Genomic DNA, 15,874 nt, shown 5'->3' on the forward strand with positions numbered 1-15,874 from the left:
TCATATACATCACTGCACTTGTGTCAAATTTAGGATTTCTAAGTTATATCAAAATCAATATAAGCTATCATCCCAATGTTCTTAATGTTTACCCACCTACACTCATGTCTGATTTTATATATCATAATTTATCCACTTATACTCTGATACCATATTAATTGTCATACCTCCGACTTAAGATCACGGATCGGAGGTCATGGCAATTACCACGTACTTATGAAGTACTCTCTCCACAAGCATGCAAGGCATTCCAAAAACAACGACAATGCATCACAGTGGAATTTATAATAAATTTAGCACAAAATTTAACTAACCAAAATAAACTTTAGTCTCTTATAAAATTTTAATAATATTCGAAGATCTTTCATCAATTTACCCCTCAAATAAAAATTCTATAGAAACAACATAATAAATCTATGTTGTCGATTCTTGCTTCTAGCTCACTCCCAAAATAATAGCCATGTCTGCAATTAAAAATTTGAATCTAAAAAATAAAAAAGAAAGATAATGAGCTTGATAACTTGATAAGTAATGAATATCTCAACTAAATATTTCAGATATTATTGTATGATATGATGTTAAAAAACAATACCATGAATAAACATAAGAACATATTTCATGCTTACTTAAATAAGTCAAATAATTTCAATACTTGTATGTATGCATAATCATAAATACAATTCAAATTAAAAAATATATATAACTCAACAGTCTTTGACTATGACTAATATTTAATCCTCATTGACAGGATTCACTGAATATCAGCGCACAATCCCTATTGGCAGAGTCTACTAATTACTAACACACAACCCCCACTGATAAGATCCACTGAGTACTAATGTATAACCTCATTGGTGGGATCCATTGATTACCAATGTATAATCTCCATTGGTGGAGCCCACTGATTACCAACATATAATCCTCATTGATGGGATCCATTGAAACATAATTAGGCTGAGAGTATAAATTTAATCAGTTTCAAAGTATTTTTGTAATATAACATATTATTATTTTCACTGAATATATGCATAATCAATAAATCATAGTTCTTCAGAAATCTCAAATTTTTTAAATCACTAGTTGTTCAAAATATAATTTCATAAATCATACATAATTTAAAAAATAATTATTTATATTTTTAAATAAATTATGAAATATCTTGAGTTCATTACTTATTTTTCGTAGAACACTGATGAATAGACCAATTAATCTTAATGGGATTCTTCAAAATCTATTATTCAAAATTATAGTTTTACGTTTATTCTAATTCATAACTAAATCATAATAAAATTTCAATTCAAAATCTCACTTAAAATTTGATTGAAGATTAGTTGTGTTTTTCTAATTAGATTTCTAGGACAATATCAAACTAACCATGGACAATAGATCCCCAATTTCACAAATCCAAAAAGAGAAAAAATATCAAAGAGAGAAAAATTTAGAGAGAGAAAATCCGACATTCTAGAGAGAGCAAATAGGGATTCGACTGAAAGGAGGAAGAAAAGAGAGAGAAATTCTCTCTCTTTTATTTATTTATTTCTCTCTCTTTTTTTTTTCTTTTTTTTCATGAGAAACAGAGGACCTGCGCATCCTCTTCTTCTTACTTTTTTATTTCACAGAATAAGGTGGACTCTCTTCCCTTGATCCCAATGCTAGGAGATCCTCCTCCCAGCCGAAGACTCCTGTGGCCAGACGAGTAGTCTCCGACTGCAATAGCCAGCCAAATCCAGTGACTGGCGATGGCGCAAGTGATGAAAAATCAAAGATGGAACACAAAACAGGGGATTCGAGAAGAACAATAATTTTCAATGGAATTTAACAAAAAATTCAGCAAAAATTTTAGATTAAAACTCATAAAACTTTGTAGGAAAGTTGATTAAAGATATTTATCTGATCTATAATAAAAATTAGTCTGATTTCCAACGGCCAAATCCAAATTAAGTTGCCAGCAATCAAGAGAAAAAGAAGAGAAGAATGGGTAGTGAACTTGATAATTTTCGATGAAAAAAATTAAGAGATTCAAAGTCTTTAAATAGATTTTTGAGAGAAAGATTTAGAGTTCGAATCAAACTTTATTTTTTAATATGTTTAGAATTTTTGGTCGGAGAAGATTTTTTTTTTTTTTTCTTGGTACAAAGAGGTATGTATAGAATTTTTGGTCGGAGAAGATTTTTTTTTTTTTTCTTGGTACAAAGAGGAAGAACTCCCCGGGAGTCCTTCCATCTCCCAAATAATTTCAGCACGTGCGTTGCATGTGCTGGCCCAACTCATTATTTTTTTCTGCTTTGCGATCAGTGCATGGGACTGGGTACTACACTCCAGGATAAGACACCGTATCTAGGGGAGCTACAGGACGGAAGTCGGCAACTGCTTTGCCTCCCTCGGACGATGGCCGCCGCCGCCGCTGCTACGTTCCGCTCACTCCTCCACGGCATCCCATCCTTTCCATACCGCTCTCCCTCCGTCGCCGCTATCCTTCCCGAAACCAAACTTATCCCGGTAAAACCCCCCCTCAGAGCCATCCTCCGCCTCCCTCTGCTCGCCCAGCACCGCTTCCTCCACGGCTCCGCCGCCACCTCCGCCGCTGCGGCGTACACCGACACTGACGGCTATGAACCGGACGCCGGTGAGGAAGGGGAAGAAGGCGAAGACGAGGAGCAGCAGCCTCCGGCGACCAAGTCAGTGCCACCCCAGGCCGCGGCGCGCCTGTACGTCGGCAACCTCCCCTTCTCCATGACCCCGGCCCAGGTGGCCGAGGTCTTTGGCCAAGCCGGCACCGTCGAGACCGTCGAGGTCTAATCCCCAACACTCCTGCTCTCCCCCAATTCCTTATGGTTCCCTTTGATCTAATTTTAGAGGAGATCAAAAAGAGTTTGTAACAGGTAATCTATGATCGCGTCACCGACCGAAGCCGGGGCTTCGCCTTCGTCACCATGGCCAGCGTGGAGGAAGCCAATGAAGCCATCCGGATGTTCGACGGATCTGTGAGTCTTCTTTTAGCATTTCTTTCATTCCTATCAGGTGTTTGTGAAATTGACTTCTTGGATGGCAGCAAGTGGGGGGCAGGATAGTGAAGGTGAACTTTCCGGAGGTGCCGAGAGGAGGAGAGAGGGAGGTGATGGGGCCGAGGATGAGGAGCCGGGGGTACATTGATAGCCCTCACAAGATATATGCTGGTAATCTTGGATGGACCGTCACCTCCGAGAATCTGAGAAATGCTTTTGCTGCGCAGCCTGGCTTTCTTAGTGCCAAGGTAATCTTCGAGCGCGATACCGGCAGGTCTAGGGGATTCGGCTTCGTCTCCTTCGCATCTGCCGAGGAGGCTCAGGCTGCCATGGAAGCCATGAATGGAGTGGTATAAATCTCATCCTCTTTTACATGTGATAATTTACGTTATGTAACTGGGCATCATCTTCTAATAAAGGAATTTGAATGTGTTCTGGTTATATAGGAGGTCGAAGGGCGGCCTTTACGATTGAGTCCGGCAGTGGGGAAGCCGGCGGCCAGTCCTTTGCAGTACTCTGGAGTAGAGGCTGATTCTCAAGAAGCTGATGAGGCTTCTTTGGAGGAATCTGAGAAAGAAGAAAGCTCAGTGCAGTCAAGCGTCAGCTACTGAAGAATGGTTGGATCGGTAGGGTTTCTATGATGCTTCAACGTAGTCCTACAAACTGATGTGGTGATTTGGAGGGTATGGTGGTGTGTTATGGATGAAAAAATTACAGAATATGATGAACTTCTGATAAAAAAAATGGAAGGTCCAATGTCCTGGTCATTATGCATTGGAGATAATTTCATATTCAAAGGCCTCAGAATGTTGGAAATTAACTAGGAAAATGTTTTTTACTTTCAAATCTTAGTTGCGGTATGGGTTAGGCAGTTTTGGTTCTGGGTTGGACATGAAGAGACTGTAATTTAATTACTGTGGATGCTCGCTGCTAATCAATAAAAATAGTTCTTTTTCTCCTGCGTGGATGTGGAGTTGGCTTGATTTGTGCCAACCATAATGCTTAACATGAATATGGATAATCACTTCAAATGATAAGATTCAGTTTCATGTGTATTACCTGTGACATCAACTACAAACTCCTAGAAAAGTTTCCGGTTGCAATACAACCTCAAAATTGCATCAAATTCATTTAATCAATGGCATCAATGAATTTTTTTCCTTACTTTTAAACCACAAGTAATATCTAAAAATGTTGCTCTGGTTGCCCTACATGACTGTTCAATAGTGCAGCCACTGTATATTTTCTAATAATTAGGATTTATGGCAGTCCATGAACCCGAAAATTTGGATATGGTAACAGCATTTATCAACAGATTTCCTCACAAACTCCAAAAAATCTCCCAGCTTGCTTCATGGCTGCAATGCAACCGCAAACTACTGAGATAGAAAGTCATAAATGTGGAGTCTCAACATGTTTGGAAGTATAACGATTAAAAAAATAAAAACGTATAGCTCACAACATGGAAAAAAATCCATGGAGAACTTCAATTTTCACATTAGTCATTCGCGATATGAGTTGTTTACCGATCACTGTGCCCACATCCGTCTTCTGCCAAATTCATACATGTTCTTCATTGGATGTTAAGACCACTTTCTAGAAGAGCATCTGCCGCTGTATCCAAGTCATGGGGAAAGAAGACCCTGCAAAGATGAATGTTTGATTAAAGTTGCCGAATGTAGAATAAGTAGTTGAACTTAAACAATCAAAAATATTTTAAATTTGTAAATAATACGAGCACCCAGAAAACATCAAGTTATTTGAATATCAAATAAGCAGTCATTCCTCCTGTAACACAACTAAATCTTAGTACATATGGCAGTTTTTGAGGCATTCCACACCCACTGATAATTTGCATGCTTCCAAAAGTGGAGAGGCTGAAAAATATCAGTGAAAAAAATCTACTAGTTTCATCAGACAAGCACCCGTCCTCCCAACACACACAAGAAAAAGGAAGAAAGAAACAGCATCTTACTCAAAGCATTGAGCTTATGGTAGTTGGAGAATAAAAGGATTGTTGCTCATATTATGATCATAACATGCAACGGATCTGGCAGATAAAATTGGATGTTCTAATGGCATTGGCTCAGCCCTCTAAAAGAACATAGGATGACCTAGCGTGACCTGAAAGGAGAAGACTAAGGGCAAAACAACAAAAAGAGTTTTTTTCCCAGAACAAGGGAATAGGATGAAGCAGACAAATTGGAGACAGGAAAATTTTAGGTGCAAGTATTTTTCTAGTCCATTATCTTGATCGTACTGAAATTACCTGCAAGTATTATGGTATAATGTTTTGCTCAAGTGTTCTATATCACCAATATCTTTACAGCCAGCGACCACCTCAAGGACTTGCCTGAAAAAAAAAGGCATCAATGTTTTTGCAATCCAATATAAAAGGAATTAAGGAGACTTTTCCCAGATAAAAAAAATCTAAGTCTATCATATGTTTTCCATATATGACAGTGTGTGCCTGTGAAAGTGTAGACTGTAAAATGATACTGACTAGCCAGAGTTTCCAAAGTTGACATGAAATGAAACGTGGACATAAAAGGCCTGTGCAACCAGGTTTTGTAATACAAAATGAAATATGTTAACCAAGGTTCAGGACACAACATTTTTTAACTAATTCTCACATTAATCTGGACTATATTCCTATATGGACTATTTGATAAGCACTTTGAGACAAATAATGATCGACTCGCTCAAATCTAGTTCTTGTACAAATGGTCTCTTGCAGTCAGCTCATTATCATAGTTTCCTTTCGTTTATTGGCCGCTCAGTTGGACCATGACAAAGCAAAGAACATAATTCAATAACTGCAAGGTTTTGACAAATAAAATTGAATTCTTATGGGCTTAACAAAGACTTTTATGAATCAAAGATTTTTTTTTTTTTTTTTTTGAGATGATAATCATCTAAATTGTTTTTGGGATATATTGTACATTATCTATGTTTTCATTAGATTCTTTATGCAGGTCCTCCCTATACTAAAATTGCATGAATTCAAACAATAGCTAAAGATTGGAAAAGATGGGAGTGTACAACACAAACAGGAACATAGAGATTATAATGTCAACCATGATGATCAAAGCTAAGTTTTTTCAAGATGACCAGGTCACTTAGATGCTTGTAGGTTTCCACATAAATGAGATAAGCATTCCTGTAACCTGAACCATCAGTTTGAGAAAGAGAGAATCCACACCATGGTATGTTCCCTAATGATAGATAACACAAATATGAATGGCACATGATAATTTCAGGAGAAACTTAGTGGAGTTGTACCTCTAAGTTCTTACAGATTTAGCTTTCTGGACAAAGCTACTATTTCCTTGTCTAATGTATTAAGCAATGACAAGCATCATACCATATTATCTGAAAAGTGGATGGAGTTCTCTACATCCAAAACAAAATCTAAAAATGGATAAAATAACGACAGATCTTTCAATTTGACAAATAAAAATCTGTTTAAATATATTATATGTTACATGACTATGGATGGATAACCACATTTACATACTGATAAAAATGCCAAAAGGAGGGGTCCTATTTTATATTGTTTTGGCATTTCACAATCACTTAGACTGAGTATGGTTTACCTAGTCCCTAAGCCAAGCATGTCTGCCATGAAGGTATTAGTGTATGTTACTCCAGCAGTTTAAATAGTTGACAAGTTTAAACAGCTGTTAGCTCAGCTCGCTGGTATTTTCCTCCCCAAGCGAGAGGTCTCAGGTTCAATCCAATGGTGGTGAATAACCATGACTGCACTTAAGCTCTTCTTCACCGAAAACAGAAAAGTTTGTTTCAAGGAAAACACTATCAGCCTCCAAAAAAATTTATAGCAGTTGCTTCCATAAAAGTCAAACATTTCTATCTTTAAACATGGTGACATACTGTGAATATATTTTTTTAATAGTTTAATGCAAACTAACTGAAGGCTAAGATGTGCCTTAAATTTAAGTATAAATGTAACACTGCACCACATGAAATAAGATTAATGCATTCATTACCCAGGAGTGCCATTCTGGTGTTTGTTTGTAAAACAATATTGTCATTGTAGTGCAACATGTGCAGTTTGATAAAATTTATCCGTACTATTACAATTTACAAGTACCAAAGATGGTATGTTTAAAGATTGACTTATCAACAGGTTGGCTAAATGCAACAAACATGATAAATTTGATAGGGAAACAACTGCGCCCCATCCCCACAAAAAAAAAAAAAAAAAGTTAAACATTGCAATAAGCACATTATTGCATATCTTAGCAATGGCAAGAGGAGAGAGAATGAATAGGCAAAGAAGTTGGATTCTCATGGTCAAAACCTTCCATTGGCACATCACCCAATTTCCTAGGGAGTCCCCTCCAATTTATCCTCACAAACGGAAAACAAAAAGAAATTGAAAAAAGAAGTCTCTTCTCTCTTGAGCTGTTAGATTGTCACTTCAACTTTTCCATTTTCAAATTTTTGGTTTTCTCAGATGTATTTGTTTTCCCATCTATTACCCCGGACTCATCCACTGTTATGCCATACATCTCCCATGCTGCACTCAGCATCCATTAGATTCCCCGCCTCTCACATTCCATGCATCAATACAGCCCCCCAACATATTTACTGCAGGCACCAAAATCCATCATTGCATGGAAATATTTGATTCTACCACACCCAAAAACCACACCTCGCTCCCTCACAAGCTAGCCACAAACCAGGTGATTCCAACATGAGAGGAAATGGGTGAATGCCAGGTGATACTTCATTCATGCTTTAAAAGAAGAAAAGGTAAAAAAGGAAAGGAAAGAAAAACATGGTCAACAAAACCCATGTTTCTATACTACATCCTCTCTTTCATCATGGGATGAGTACATCCGATGCTCATTGGAAGATCCAATGCAGCAATAGTCAAACATCATGAATGGAGATGCGTGAATGTGAATACATCCATATTCATGCCCATGTAATGTTAATGTGACCATGTATCTCATAAACTTTTGGTGTCTTATGTTGCTCGAACTGCATTGGACCAAATGTCCAATTGTCCACAAATCACTCATCAAGATTTGTAAGACAAACAATGTATCAACAGCAACATACATTCAATGATCATGTGGTGATGCATCTTACACATCTTGTTGCATGATATGATATTGCACTGCACCAGTCCATAAATGGAGTATCAGACCTAAACAGATTCCTCACCTCTTCTTTGACATGACATTAATGTCTAATCCTTGTATCCCTCAATCCATCTCTCCATACATGAGATTCAGTCATACTAAGGTGTATTTTATGATGAATGATTGAGATTTTAAGGATTTGCATGACCTATGTAAAAGTACTTGTGGTTATCAAAAGGACAAGCATCTAACTGGTGAGCATGATCACATGAAATGCAATGTGCAGATCAAGTGGATAAAATATCTGATGGATGGCTATCATACCTTAAACTAATGAGAATACTTTGGAATATGTTTTCTTTGTCATGTTACTGGTTCAACACAAAGGAGAATCTAATGGATAACTGTGATTCAATAATCAACAATATTTCAGTTTTCATCTTATTTTTTATCACAATGAATGGTTATTATCTTTTTTATTACTTGAATTATTGCAGGATACTTGTTGACGGATGGCCATGACCCTATCAAATTAACAATTCTATGCATATACATGTAAAAACAGGTAAACGAAAGGATTCCAGGCTATATAGGTGACATCTAGCCATTATGTATTTTTCTGTGTAAAACATGAGCAGAAGATCATAATACAAAATCTAGGGTTACTACTCTTCGTAAAACATGAGTAGAAGATCATAATACAAAATCTACAGTTACTACTCATCATGTCATGCCATCTAACACTTTGGGGTCTCCTGCTTGACTATTTCTTTTAAGCATCTTAGTACCTTCATTCAATTTTTGACACATACAATTTATATTATAAATACATATGGCTCATGTAGTCAGCATATAGGATTTGGGAAGGTGATGAGGAGGTGTGGTTGAGAGTAAGAGAAGGTTGGGTTGGGACGAGAAGAGCAGAAATGTGATGCTGGGAAGAATGCAGTGAAGCAAGTTACATTGATTTGCTTGGGTTTAATTGTTGAAGTTGCATTGAAACTAATCAAATTGTTTGAACTCTTGATGTTATGAAGGGATTAAATTATGCCGAACTTGGAAACAAAGATATCAGAAGCTATATTTTGAAAATTGAACTTATATTTTAAAATTAATTAATACTATTATGATTAAAAATCTTAAGAACCATTATGACTGGAATGTAGGGATTGATGTTCCACGCCAGCAAGTTATCAAAAAATATGCAATATTACATGATAGCATTTGAAAAGAATTATAATAACAAAATGAAATAATTAGACCTTGAATTTTAAAAAAAAAATCACAGCAAATAACTTTTATGTTTTTGTTAGCTTTCAATGCACTAAGCAACCTTTCTAAGGATAGCACGTATTATCGCATGGAAAGGTATAGTGTGTTCATGTACTATGTAAGCATGTAACTATCTATGTACAAGTTACATACTTGCATGCATGCATCCATATATGTATTGTATGTACAAGTAACATAGTCCTTCGTTTTTAAGAACTTTCAAACTGTGGCCCCTAATTTTCTCCTCAACCCAATGTAGATCATATGAGAAACCCAAATTGGATTGCTACAACTTTCTTGAATGACCATATGTACATCAGAGTCCAGAAATTTCATGATCTCCATTTATTTTAAGTTGAGAATATTCATGTTTTTTGTCACAATAGAATATAAGCATGTGGTAGTTATGCAAATCAGGTTCTCACAGAAACAGATACCAATAATATGATGTCCATATCATCAAATCAATAATCATGGTCAAGATTTAATCATGAAGCAACCCACTGAACTTCACCTTGGCTAATCATTTGGTTTCACCAACAAAAGAACTTCACATCTAGGAAGTCAAAAGATCATACAGAAAAAAAAGATCAAGCTTTCTAAGTTTTAATTGCAAACATCATGCATAAATATCAAACGGCATCAACACAAAGATGATAATAACAAAAAGGAAAAATGAAAACCTAAGGGTGTTTTAGAAGCTATTACACTGATTTTCTTGCAATTATTAAAGTATTGATAACAAGCTTGAATAGTTAGCCTTCCAATCTAATTTATTGTATATAGTTTCTGGACAAGGCGAAGTCACATATTACACATATTTAGGTGATATGAATTGCTTTACAAGAGGACGAAGGGAGATAAACAATTTCTTTTCAGTCAGTTGTACTAGATCAGAACATAAAGAAAATTTGAAATTCTAACCAAAATGAAGTTATTTGACTTTTCTTCTTTTCTTTCCATTTTCTATATAGTCTGAAAAAACTAAGATGACCTGATCTCATCTGAAGGCTTGGAAGATCATTCAGATCCCCTTTTCAAATATGAGAGTAAAAAAAAAATCAGAATTTTATCATACTCCTTAATTTTATATTAATTGACAACTGAAACAAGTTAATAACTGGTGTCATCAAATTCATTTAATTATGACACAAATTTTTTACTAGTAATTTTGTGTAACCAAGTTGTCAAGCGAGAACCAATGAGCTGGCATAGTATGTGCTGCTTCCACATTACATAGAAAGCAGTAAAAGGGCCACTAAGCACTTTCTCTATCCATCTTTATATTTTCTTGGATGATCTGGTGTGTAACTCAGAACTTTGGTCAAATTGCCTCTTAATTAACATCAAGTATTTGCTTCAAGATTTGGAAAGTTATGCTGAAGCAGCATATCAGGCAAGCCAAGCAACGAAATCCAGAAATATCAGTTCATGGCTATAAGGCGATCCATTTAGCATTGTTGCTAAGGCTAAAGCCACTGAAGGCATTATGTAACTTGCGAATCGTCAATGGTAGAATCAAACGTATCTCCCTGAAGAAAGATGGAGATACTAACACATAACAACAAACAAAGGATTTTGATGTAAAAGTTAAATGCCTGAGACATTAGATCACTAAATTCAGATAAGATGCTTCCTTCAATGCTATTTGTTCTTCACCTAACAAATATAATTCTCCTTTATCATTACAACTGTGGCTAAAGAATAAGGAATGATAAAATGTCATTACCTCAACCAAGTCCCCATATTTGGGAATAATGAGTTCAAGTCAATGAATCGAAGTTACAAATATACATAGATAAATTCTTAACATATTAACTGCAATGTATTCATTAGTTGATAATGTCACGTAATGACAGTCCGAGTAACCAATTACACAACAGACTTCTGACTACTGGAAATAGATGAACAGATGAGACACAGTTAGAACATTACCAGCTAATAAAGCAAATGTCAAGATAATTTTTACTTACCTAACTAAACAAGGCTCATTACGATCTTTAACAGTTGAGTCAGGCTCATACTTTTCTTTTTTCTTAGAAGGCCAAACTGATTTTACGAATTTGATGCCAGCATGAGTATTCTTGATTCCACAGTATGGTGAGTCTGTCTCTATCATCATCCTCTCAATTGGAATGCCTCTCAAAACATCAAGATTCTCGGTTGTCTTCAAAGAGCACCCATTAACACCTATTCAGTAAAAGAAATAGGAACTTACAAAACTTTTCTGACTTGGACTACTTTCTGTTGCTTACAAAACCTTTCTGATTTGGACTGCTTTCACTTGCATTCTTCCTAATTCATATCATTGACCAAGACAAAGACCACATGCAGTTCACAACTTCACAGGGAGTATAATAAGGAAAACAAGTGAAAAGGGCAATCTCTCAATCACAATTAAGTGACTGACATGAGCATAGTAGAAACTCTTCCAATTGAAGGAAACAGAAAATGCAACACAGTCAAATTGCCATTACGTAAAACAAGGCCCTCCAAGATGGTCTCCACTGGATAAATTCCATAACTATTTAACAACATGATAAACTGAAAGTCATTCTAATATGTAAAGCACAGATATAGAGCTTAAAATGATCACCTATAAAAAGATTATCAAATGATAGAAGTTTGTCACGATCTTCTGCACTACCAGTAAATGAATGAGCAACCCCAGCACTGAACCTGTTGAATAAACAAAAAATGATTTTTCAAAGCATTGCATAGTGATATAGCTTGTGCATACAAATGTACATGCACAAAAAGACACATTCTGCAGACATGCACCTATTTTACCTGGATAAAAACTAATTAATATATGAGACATGAAAGTCCTACAACTCCCATTAGTCATAGGAAAAAGCAGTAAAGACCAATTTTACTTTAACTGAAACTAATGAACTTTCAATTAGCTTGATGAAATTTCATCTTCCACAAAAAATATAAATAGTGGTTATTTACAAGATAAAGAGTAAGAACGTATAAATGAAGGTAAAGGGAAAAACAATCTGCATGAGAAGAGTTTGTTTCTGTTGTTTGCTTTTTTTTGGTGTATGTTTCTGCAAAGGCAATCTGATTTAGTGTCCTGTAACTGTTACTGATACATTTGATGCTGGTTTATATACCAGGGTTTCTTGATCTTGGTAATGTCTCTATAAGTTTGAGAAAGCAGTTTTTCCTATATTTCCTTTGTAACCTTTAGATACTCTTCTGGTGATGGTATGAACCTCGTTTCATTCTATAAACGTTATACTGCTTCCCCACTACCCGCTGCCAGGTTGTATCACTCAGTTAAAGGCCAAGGGGGTTTAAATGGTATTACCCACCTCCCTAATTTCTTTATAAAAAAAATGTTTAAAAAATAACCTGCTAATTATGCCATTCTATAAGATGGGAGTTTCCTCACCAAATCCAAACTTCAAGTTCTCAATCAATGAGTTTCAAATTATGGCAAACCAGGTCACATTAATATTACAAGGCTTGTCTATGACTTGGCACCATCACTTATCTGGATTTGAAATTAATATGGTGTTCCTAAACTAGACAGAACTGGAAAAAGATGGGATGTTACAAAACCTAAAATGATTTGGTAAAGCTTGTCCAGGACCTGGCTTAGTCATTATTTTACAGGTCAAGCTTGTCAAAAGACTATGCTCATGTTTACAGGAGAAGCTCGTCTATAATGTAGCCTAGTCACCCTACTTGGATTATAAAATTCATATGACGTTAATAAAATTAATAGAACTGGAAGAAGTTGGAGTATTACAAAAACAAAACCATTTGGCTTTGCAGCCTCCATGATTACCTGTGCTTATTTCGAGCTAAAAGGTTACAAAAGTCCTCAGCAGCAGCACGCATGTGCAGAAACATGGGCAGTTTCACAGCTTCTGCCAATTCAAATTGCTTTTCGAAGTACCTAATGAAAAACATTGCAAATATTAATAATACTAGCATACAGTTAAAGTTAGCATGCATGCATCAAGGATAGGCGTATGACCATGAGTGAGTGTGCATGTGTGTGTGCGTGCATGCATGTGTGCATCCACATGTGAAGGCATGCTAGACACCTTTTAAACTCAGAATATGTGCTCTTACAGTCGATCATGCTTTGGTGTATTAAAAGTTCAGCAGCACAGTCAAGCATAGTTGAAACAAAGGAAAAGCTCTTGATCATGGTTGCAACCACATTTACAAGCAATTATGCAAAAGAGGACATGTAAGTGCATGGCTATAATAACTAATTACTTCTGCAAGCTCCATATCCTTGCTAGAATATTAACCTGGATTGCACCACCTCGACGCTGCATTAAATACTTGATGACTAATTTTTAGCTGTCTCCAGCTTTGTCAAGTTCATTCCCTCAGGACATTGTTTATCCCGTTAGTCCACTGTAATTTAAAAGTGCTAAGTATCTAGAGGATTTATATTCAACATTTTGCATCATGTTTCAGCATAAAGATGTGTTATATTAGATACCTGGCCCAGATCAATGTCAAGATGTTACAATGTATCTATAACAGAATTGCTCTATTTCCACACACACACACACACACAGAGGTGGGGGGAGATTTTATAAAATTATATAATGAGTTTTCAACATACTTCTTCTGCATTTCGGAAGGGCAAAATTGAAGCCTGTCATAATCCAATCCACATTCGCCAACTGCCACCACCTACACCAAAATTGGATTTTACAGGTTCAGACCAATACAAAGGTACTTCATGCTCAGTGATGCATATATTAAAAAAAAAACAGAAAAAAAGAAAAGAAAAGAAAAGAAATTCTCCTAATTCATAATCCAGGAGTAGCAATGAAAGCAAATATGATCTTTCATTTAGAAATAGATGTTTTATGTACTTATTTAAATGCCAACAGCTGCCCCTTTCCCAATATGCAGCATCAAGCTTCAAATCCTTCAATATGATGTTTGCTTAACCTATGTAATCTACTACCATCATCTAAAAAACATGGTGCTCAAATAGTCACAGTCCATGTTATATTCTCTCAATTTCGCCGCGTCCATAACTCCACAGTAACTTGTGTGTCAGCTTCTCTCAATTTTTCATAAATTGCCTTCCCTATTTAACATCAAAATGTTCTCAAAGGGAAGAACATACACGAGACTTTTCCAGAAGTCAGTATAGAGGCTCAGCGAGCATCTCCTTTTGCTAGTTTTACAATACAGTTTTCTTGAGAAGGAACAGAGTTTCCCCAGTCCTCAAAAAACAACAGCATATAGTTCTAATACATGATAGACTGCCAATTACATTAAATTGTGAAGGCAGAGCCTACCTTCCCTTTCTGAATTCCCTCCTTGGCCAATGACACAAGCGCCTGAAAGTGCTTCTCAGGATCACCACTCTCTTCAAACTCCTAAGAAAAACAGTAGAAGCACTACAGACCCAATCTAGTATTGGCTAAAAATCAGAGTCTATTACCATCTAGTGACCAGCTAAAGGAGACTAATCACCTTGCATCTAGTGGGATGCACACCAACGGTACAAAAGAGCCGTCCTGTAAGACATAGCAGAGAATCAAAAACAGTAAACTGAATTAGCTTATCTGGGGCATTAAATCGAACAACTCATATGCTAACATGCAACTCAATCCACAGCGAACAAACCATCGGTCTCTGCGATCGCGAGGGCCTCCTTTGATTCCTCGAGCGAACCCCCTGTGACCTTTTATATTATTTTTTTTTAAAAAAAAAAGAAGAGATTAATAAGCTCGAGTACAAAAGAAGCAGTATCATTGAGAGGAGAGAGAGGGAGCTCACGATGATGCGGTCGACGCCAGCTCTCCACGCCCTGGCCAGCACCGCCGGGATGTCCGCCACGTGACATTGCCTGCCATTGTATATCCCCTTGAACATATTATCTGCCGTAAAATTTTGAGCTCTAGTTTTCAGATTTTGTTAGCTTTGGTGAATGGAAAACAAGAACTAGAGGGGCGAAAGCGATGGATAATTCACCTGTGAGGTTGACGGCAAAATCTGCACTCCATCGATTCGAAAAGAGTGGCAATTAGTGAGATTAATAGAAAACAACAAGGAAACGAATGAGAGAGAGAGAGGAGAGGAGGAAGGGAGATGGAAGCAGTCACTTGCCGATCATTCTGATGGTAGAAGACATCGCCGCTGCGAATGGAAAAATAACTGGGGTGCGTCGCGCCGATGAGAAGCGCAGGGGAGAGGGAATAATTCGCAAGAGACTTCCGCTTTTGAGTGCTTTACCTAATTAATTTAAAAAAATATATATTTATAAAAATAATTTAATTTTTAACTTATTTATCGTATTGACAAGATATTATTTTGAATGACGTTTTATTACCGCCACGTCATCTTTATTTTTTATATAAATAATATCAAAAAAAATAATAAAAAAATCATCAAAATAAATGATATTTTTTAAAATATCATTTCAAATAGCATTTTAAAAAATACCATTTATTTTAATAATTTTAATTTTTTTTTTAAATGATAAAAAATAAA

The 15,874-nt window shown here is 36.2% G+C and overlaps 2 protein-coding genes across 2 annotated transcripts; one reads left to right on the top strand and one right to left on the bottom strand.

Moving 5' to 3' along the window:
- The first annotated feature begins 2,309 nt into the window (after positions 1–2,309).
- LOC105034027 (33 kDa ribonucleoprotein, chloroplastic) lies at positions 2,310–3,967 on the top strand. Its single transcript, XM_010909049.4, has 4 exons — positions 2,310–2,793; positions 2,883–2,984; positions 3,053–3,355; positions 3,452–3,967. The coding sequence occupies exons 1-4, from the start codon at positions 2,389–2,391 to the stop codon at positions 3,614–3,616; spliced, it is 975 nt and encodes a 324-aa protein (XP_010907351.1). The 5' UTR covers positions 2,310–2,388; the 3' UTR covers positions 3,617–3,967.
- Positions 3,968–4,205: 238 nt separating this feature from the next.
- Positions 4,206–15,606, bottom strand: LOC105034028 (uncharacterized). Its single transcript, XM_010909050.3, has 12 exons — positions 15,491–15,606; positions 15,356–15,376; positions 15,161–15,261; positions 15,008–15,065; positions 14,855–14,898; positions 14,677–14,757; positions 13,986–14,056; positions 13,188–13,298; positions 11,985–12,067; positions 11,362–11,578; positions 5,275–5,358; positions 4,206–4,648 (listed from the first exon to the last, which is right to left on the bottom strand). Exons 1-12 carry the CDS (start codon positions 15,513–15,515, stop codon positions 4,579–4,581), a joined length of 966 nt encoding a protein of 321 aa, XP_010907352.1. The 5' UTR covers positions 15,516–15,606; the 3' UTR covers positions 4,206–4,578.
- Between the last annotated feature and the right edge of the window lie 268 nt (positions 15,607–15,874).

Source organism: Elaeis guineensis, chromosome 6 (genome assembly GCF_000442705.2).
Source record: "Elaeis guineensis isolate ETL-2024a chromosome 6, EG11, whole genome shotgun sequence".
NCBI classification, from domain to species: domain Eukaryota; kingdom Viridiplantae; phylum Streptophyta; class Magnoliopsida; order Arecales; family Arecaceae; genus Elaeis; species Elaeis guineensis.

What these genes read in the sequence shown, in the direction of transcription:
- LOC105034027 (XM_010909049.4), top strand. Translation starts at nt 2,389, where the DNA reads ATGGCCGCCGCCGCCGCTGCTACGTTCCGCTCACTCCTCCACGGCATC. An exon ending in GCACCGTCGAGACCGTCGAG is followed by an intron (nt 2,794 to 2,882) that starts GTCTAATCCCCA and finishes AGTTTGTAACAG; the next exon opens with GTAATCTATGATCGCGTCAC. An exon ending in TCCGGATGTTCGACGGATCT is followed by an intron (nt 2,985 to 3,052) that starts GTGAGTCTTCTT and finishes CTTGGATGGCAG; the next exon opens with CAAGTGGGGGGCAGGATAGT.
- LOC105034028 (XM_010909050.3), bottom strand. Translation starts at nt 15,515, where the DNA reads ATGTCTTCTACCATCAGAATGATCG. An exon ending in CCTTCCGAAATGCAGAAGAA is followed by an intron (nt 13,299 to 13,985) that starts GTATGTTGAAAA and finishes GTTTTTCATTAG; the next exon opens with GTACTTCGAAAAGCAATTTG. An exon ending in TTAGCTCGAAATAAGCACAG is followed by an intron (nt 12,068 to 13,187) that starts GTAATCATGGAG and finishes TTTATTCAACAG; the next exon opens with GTTCAGTGCTGGGGTTGCTC.